The 6,987-nt window shown below is 32.6% G+C and overlaps 1 protein-coding gene across 2 annotated transcripts; it reads right to left on the bottom strand.

Moving 5' to 3' along the window:
* Positions 1-230: 230 nt before the first annotated feature.
* LOC117919986 (F-box/LRR-repeat protein At3g48880-like) lies at positions 231-5,573 on the bottom strand. Of its 2 annotated transcripts, none has more exons than XM_034837322.1 (5): positions 5,435-5,573; positions 2,237-2,285; positions 1,991-2,170; positions 1,310-1,656; positions 231-857 (listed from the first exon to the last, which is right to left on the bottom strand). In XM_034837322.1, the coding sequence occupies exons 3-5, from the start codon at positions 2,063-2,065 to the stop codon at positions 377-379; spliced, it is 903 nt and encodes a 300-aa protein (XP_034693213.1). In that variant the 5' UTR covers positions 2,066-2,170; positions 2,237-2,285; positions 5,435-5,573; the 3' UTR covers positions 231-376. The 2 variants fall into 2 exon arrangements, with proteins under 2 accessions (XP_034693213.1, XP_034693214.1); XM_034837323.1 differs by having other exon boundaries at positions 2,237-2,242.
* Between the last annotated feature and the right edge of the window lie 1,414 nt (positions 5,574-6,987).

Raw genomic sequence — 6,987 nt, 5'->3', positions numbered from 1 at the left:
TAAGCATGGATTTATCAGTCCCTGAGAACAGTGTGGCTTGAACTTCCCCAAACCATTCATAATCATTAAAGATGTGCAATATATAATCCGTAGTTGCAGCCACATTGCATTTTCTAGAGTCGTGCAGCCTCATGAAAACTTGGCCTGGATCCTCAATGCCAAGGATATCCAAGAAAGATTGGTCAATAATTGATCTTTTGTTTCAAGATACCAGGTAAACAACTGGAATGGAATTGCCAATACAACTTTTTTACATATATAATGTCCATGGGAATGGATCAATTATTGTCATGAATAATTCAACTCATTACATAGAGGCATACAGAAGGGAACTTCTCATAGAGGCTTTAGGTTAACAAACTCAACTCACAAACTCTTAATCAGAATAGTAATCACAATCGCCATCACAATCAATATATGTGTCATATTCCTCATAGATAGAACCTTCACACATGAATGTAGGAATATGGGAAGCAAGTGCCAATATCTCAGTATCATTCTCCTCAAATCCAATGCATTTCCTGACGTCCAAACGTAGGAGCTTTTTGCAGCCCTGCAATACCATCACTAGATTTTCCCACTCAATTGTTGATCCCTTTAGAACCAAGTACTTAAGGTTTGGCAATGAGGTGACTATAGCTGTCGCTTCATCTTTCCCAACATATATTTGTGGAGCAAATAGCATCATGAAGTTGTTGCAGTGAAGACTGATTTGGGCTAGGATTTCCTCCATGTTATGTCTTCTCCCCAGTGACAACATCTCCAGATTTTTCCACTTGCTTATCAGTTTTGGAATAATAGTTGATTTTTTGAAAAGTAGATCATCATGCAAACGCAAAGCCTTCAATGAGGGAGACCTGGAAGAAGTAAAGAGAAACCAAGGAAGCAGGAAATTAAACAATGCGTGTAAAAGCCGAAAAATGCTAGTTCTAGCCAGTGGTTTTCTTCACACCTGGAAATACCTGAGAAAACCACACCTAGTAAAATGATGCCCATGTGAACTCGTCATCAATCCCTTCAACCCGTCGGCATGGGGTCATTTTACAGAAGTCTTAACTAGGTATCCAAAATCACTATGCATGTTAAAAGTCAATTTCCTTTTCCCATTTCTTCATTGCGCAATCTTTTTAAATATGTTGAGATGAATGGAAACCACAATATTGGCAAATCTTGTGTAAAAGCTACCAAATTAATATGAAACTGCATCTTGAGCAAGGAATTACAGAAGCCAAAAAAAAAAAAAAAACTCAGCAGAAACTAGAATTTTTCCAAAGTGAACTAATTTGATAGATAAATTAAGGTGGCTTACTCGTTAGCAGCATACTCCAATGCCTCTTCGGTGCAGCAGATGGGGAGCGTAAGTACAGTAGCGCGTCTCTGGCTACGGGCAACCACAGACTTTATGAATGCAGTGACACAGAAACTTTCTTGATATTCCATCATCAACCTTTCTCCCAAGGGGCTGTTCTCCCATATATTATCAGGTTTGATGTATTTTGGAAAAATGAGACTCTCCCAGCACTTAGGATCAAGGCTTGCTTTGTACCATGACTTGCATACAAAGGGAACATCCAAGAGCAATGACTCCATTCCCACTCTTCGAAACACATTCACCAAACAGTCCATGTTTAGCTCCTCCCACTTTCGTCCCTCCATCTAAGCAAATGAAAAAAATAAATAAAATTAAATACCAGTGTTACTGTATTTATCATGGAATCAAAACTGATATTATGATTACTACTAATTAATCGATCTATTATATTCTTGACACAAACTGATCTTCCCCATCCTCTGAATTTTCCCTAGGCATTCATGGAAGACATTAATGTGCCTGGGCTCCATATTATTACAAGGCTGATATGATTAGTTTGGGTCTAACAGCCTAAAACTTAGGAGGAATTAGGATCATTTTCCCTCCAGAAAGAATTGCAGGCAAAAAGTTAATGTCATTCTTTATGGAATGAAAAATACTAATGGCATTTACCAGTACCTTGCTATGGTCAATTTCAGAACCATTATTTGAATGCTTGGATGAAGTCTCTCCAATGTAGTAATTCGAAGGCATTGGAAGGTTACTCAAGCTAGCAGCATATATAATCTCCAACACAAAATTTACACTCGTCGTTCTTTGACTGGATTTTATCAGCTACACTATCGTAACCCAAATGATCTGCATCCGTCTCTTCTGTTAGAAATATGAGAGAAATGGAAAAGAAGCGTAATACAATGGATTTACCTGAAGCTGATGAGAAATTGAAACAGCAAGAGTAATGAGAAGAAAGGGCCTGAGAAATAATTGAGAGAGGGTAAAGATGATATAGAATCAGTTTTCTTTGCTGACTTGACTAGAAACTGAATGTATAGGGATAGCTCAACAAATAAAATGAAATGAATGTTCTTTCCATTCAGCCACAATTCAAACTTTAAGGCTATGTTTAGTTCTAGAAAGATGTGAGGGAAAATGCAAAAATAAATTGAAAGGAAAGAAAAAGTGAAAGGAAATAAAAATTAGATTTAAAATTAATAAATTATTTTTATATGTTACTTCAAACTCATTTCACTTTTTTTTTTCTTTTATATATAAAGATTAATAATTTAAAATCTATAAATTCGTAATTAATTTTAATTATATTTGATTTTGTTTCTTATTTTTTATATTGAAATCTATCGTGAAAAAATCATTTTTCGCTAACATTTTTTTTCTTTTCTTAATACTTTTTAGGAATCAAACATAACAGAATAGTTTTTCATCACATTCATGTTTTAAGATCACATATAAAATGTAAAATAATAAAATTATAATTATAAAAAAAATGAAATCGAGATGATTGAAGTGCATAAAGTAAAGAGGTTTTTTTTATTAAAAGTTAATTAACATTTTTCTAGTATTGTTTAATTAATTTATAAATGAATTTGACAATCATATAAAGAAATAAATTAAAATTCTTAAAGTTGGTCCTAAATTTCTCTAATTCTTTTTTTAACTTAGTGCCTAAGTAATTGATGAATTTAATGAGGACATGGGCGTCTGCTGAGACTGCCACCATGTGCTCCAAGGATTTTAGACAGTGCGATCTTTCCTTTGTGCTTTAGCTCTCAGGTGAGATTGGCTGGAGGACAAAGAAGGGACCGAAAAAAGTTGGAAAAAGAAAGAAAAAAAGGTAAAAGCAAGAACAAAAGTAAAAGCTTCAGGCACGAATTCTGAAATTATTAGGTGGGTTTCTATTTAACTTTTAGTTATAATTTATCTGAATTTTAGAACAAGGAATTTAAAACTTAATTGATAGAGAATCAATTAATAATTAATACTTTTTGTGTTAAAGTTCTTTGTTAAGATTGCATCTTTTAAGTCACTTTATTTGGTATTTTATCTTATCAATACAATTGTTTATTATGAAATTAATTTCATATTTTGAAAAGGTTTGATCTATTTTGGTTCATGGATAATGAATTAATTTATTCAAGATTTGGATTATAAATATCATGATACATAGCATTAAGCATGTATAGAAGTTTATAGTTGTTAGTTCCTTTCAAACTAGAACTTAGTTTCCTATCACAAATAAAACAGGGAATCCATTTGGACAATTGCAACACATAGTTGTTACAACTGTAGTATGACCTAACTGGATGATGTAAACACAAGGTTTTTTTTTAGTGTTTACTGGTATATTTAAGAGTTATACAAGCAAGTTATTAACAATTGAAAAAGCTTTTAAAAGACAAAATCAAGCAAAGGTTATAAGATCATGCACTGAAGGTTATTAGTGTGATCTAGCCATTGATTCATGCCATTGTTCCCCCATCCTGATGTTATCTTCCACCAACAATCTCATCGCATTCACCGTCATCTCTTGTAGTCATCCTTAGGTTTCTAAGGGTTTGGGTAAGCCCCTTTTGACTTGCTCAGTGTTAGTTTTTGGTTTTAGACTTATTTGTGGAACTTGTTTTTTATAGCATTCACCTCATTAGGTTACAGACACTAGTTTATGGGGAGCTTGCATACAATGGATAATAAGTCACGAATCAGAGTTCTTGTAATATTATAGAATATTAGAGTATAGTTGACTCTTTGTAGTGGGATGTTCAATCATCTTCAAAATTGGATTCTTAGCCCATATTTTCATATAGGTCCTAATTGCCCTTGCCTGAGCTTGTATTAATCCTTGATGGAATGTTTATTGAGGAGATTTAGGTTCTCTATTCATATATGTGCATAATGGTATTATGGTAAATATTTGAGGTTTCACAAGAGCTTGTGATTACTCTCTTTAGATTGAGTTAATTAATTAATTGAAACTCAATAGAGGAGCTAATTAATCAATTAGGATAAATGAGATTGAATTAAGTAACCCAAGCCCAAGATGGTCAAGTCACTTAAGCCCACTAGAAGCCTATGTAAACCTCCTTAAGGGTTAGGGTTTCACTTTAGCCTCCCTATTCACTTTAGAAAGATGAAAGCCCTAGCCACCACATTTCTATGAGACCTCTGCCATCTCCAATGCTTGGATTCAAGAAGAAAGAGGCATCGCGATGGAAGGCTTTTGGGTTTGTGAGATCTACATGGTGCATTTTCACTAAAAGTATCTAATTTGGGAATATCCAAATTTCAAGTACAATGCATTAAATCCTCTATATCTAAGTTTTAATGTTTTTTTGCTTCTAATAATTAGATCTAAAGAGCCATATGAATAGATTGCATGCACTCTAGGTGATCCAGGGCTAGAATAGAGTAATCTAGCAATTCCCAATTACTAGTATCATAGTCGTAGGGTAGGACTTAGCATACTAAAACTATGTTAAGATGTGCTAACTTTATTTTTCAAAATTTATTATTCATCCATGGCCACATGAAAGAATGTATGGTATTAATTAATATCATGAAATTTAATATGGATGAATATTTGTGAGTAGTTATTGTTTTTATTCTCTAAATTGGGTTGTACACTCCATAAGGAGTTTAGCATTTTTTTTTTTTTATTCAATGTAAAAATATGTTCTTTCAATTCTTAGATGAGTTGTACACTTAGATTTGAAGAAGTAGAGGATTTTTTTTCTTTAATGTAATATTCTGTTTTTTATCCATCTTTGTAACCTAAGAGATGTGTGGAAGCAATCCAGACATAGAACATGCTAGTGGTTATTGCATTTAAAAAATAAATAAAAAAAAGTAAAAAAGCCACCACTCCTATCCAACCCAAGCATAAATGGATCATCAAACCCAATTCTGCATGGCATTTTCTTTTTGTTTTAATCAATTTACTTCCAAAATTTTATTTCTCTTTTACCATCTTTAAAGATGATGAGGTTGTTGCATTGATGCTTGAACCTCATCTATAGCTAACTCAACACTAAAAATTGACCATCATGGCTCTTATGTAAATATCAACTACAATTCAACATTTAAGAAAGAAGTGAATAAAAATGGATTTACCTGAAGCTGATAAGAAACTGATGCAGAAAAATAGTGGTGAGATCTATCAGTACATATGAAACTGGTTTGAGAATTGAGAGAGAGAGAGAGAGTAAAAGTGATGAAATCTGTGAGAGTTTTCTTCCTAATTTATAGAGAACAAATATTCTACATGCTTTGCTGACTTCACCAAAGACTAAAGGAGAGAGCTCTATAATTGAAATGATTTCTCCTTCCATCCACCCAGATACACTATTAAAACTTAGAAAGGTAAATCTCTCCTTAGTGGCTAAGCTTCCTTGCCAGATTGGTTGAAGAGCAAAGAATGAAAAAAGAAAAGAAGGAAAAAAGATTAAAAATATTATAAATAAAGCACCCATATTCTTTCTACTGTACTGACTTCATGACAAAGGACTAAAGAGAGATTGATTTCTCCTCCTTTTCTATAAAGATAAAACTCTCCCTAGTGATAAAGCTCCCTTTAGAGATTGGTTAAAGAACAAAGAACGAAAAAGAAAAGAAGGGAGAAAAAGAAAAAGGAAGAGTAAGAAGTAAAAATACAAAAGAGAGAGGATGAAAGGAGATCTAGGCCTTGCTAATAGTGAAAAAGCGTTTTTGAATTATACTTTTTTATTTTTTATTTTTTTTTGGATTTATATTTATTATTATTAATGCAGACTTATTTAGTTCTATTTTTCAATAAAGTGAAACAACTTTAATGACAAGTTGGTCCCTTCTCAAATATATTTAAAAGGGATATAAAAAATTCCTCTCATAAGCTTTCCAATAAAATGTCATATAATTTTTATTTTTATTTTTTACAAAAATTGATAAAAGATGTGATTTTAATTTAAAACATTCACATAAAACAATTAAAATAATATGATATTTTTTCCTAAGGCTATGTTTGGTTTCTGAAAAATTTGAGGGAAAATACAAAGGAAAGAAAATATAAAAGAAAAGTAGAATAAAAGAAAAAATGAAAGAAAATAAAAATTAAGTTTAAATTTAATAAATTATTTTTATATATTTCTTCAAACTCATTTTACTTATTTTTCTCTATTATAGTAAGATTAAATAATTTTAAAATATATCAATTTTAATTATAATTGAATTTCTTTTATATTTTCTATAGTGAAACCAAGCTTTCCTTAGTATTTTCCAATGTTTTGAAAACCAGACCGGACCGGTCCAACCGTCAATCGATCGCATTTCCGATCCAGTTTACTCTATTAAACCGTTTAACTATTGGACCGATTACGAACCGCCTAAACCAACGATCGAACCACCTAAACCAGCGATCAAACCGGTGAACCGATAGAACTGGACAGTTCTAAACGAACCAAACGGTCCAAATTGGCCCATCATTTTGCATGCATGAGGACCTAAAAAATTAAAAGCTGTAGGCCAAAAATCATACTGGGCCATGTCTTAGTATGACAAAGCCCACACTCAAACCATTTAAGTGGGCTGTGTCTTGTGCCCATAAGGTGGGCATGCTGTGGCTTTCTATAAGGATACCTTTTATAGGCATCCTTTGCACCTTTATTTCTCTCACAATTTGATGTGGGACC

Source organism: Vitis riparia, chromosome 8 (genome assembly GCF_004353265.1).
Source record: "Vitis riparia cultivar Riparia Gloire de Montpellier isolate 1030 chromosome 8, EGFV_Vit.rip_1.0, whole genome shotgun sequence".
Lineage (NCBI taxonomy): Eukaryota > Viridiplantae > Streptophyta > Magnoliopsida > Vitales > Vitaceae > Vitis > Vitis riparia.
The sequence above is the reverse complement of the archived record's forward strand: the minus strand, read 5'-3'. Positions and strand labels throughout refer to the sequence as shown.

Coding starts and splice junctions, on each gene's coding strand:
- LOC117919986 (XM_034837322.1), bottom strand. CDS start 2,065: ATGCCTTCGAATTACTACATTGGAGAGACTTCATCCAAGCATTCAAAT. Junction 1,657..1,990: donor CTGAAATTGACCATAGCAAG/GTACTGGTAAAT, acceptor TCATTTGCTTAG/ATGGAGGGACGAAAGTGGGA. Junction 858..1,309: donor TTGGAGTATGCTGCTAACGA/GTAAGCCACCTT, acceptor TACTTCTTCCAG/GTCTCCCTCATTGAAGGCTT.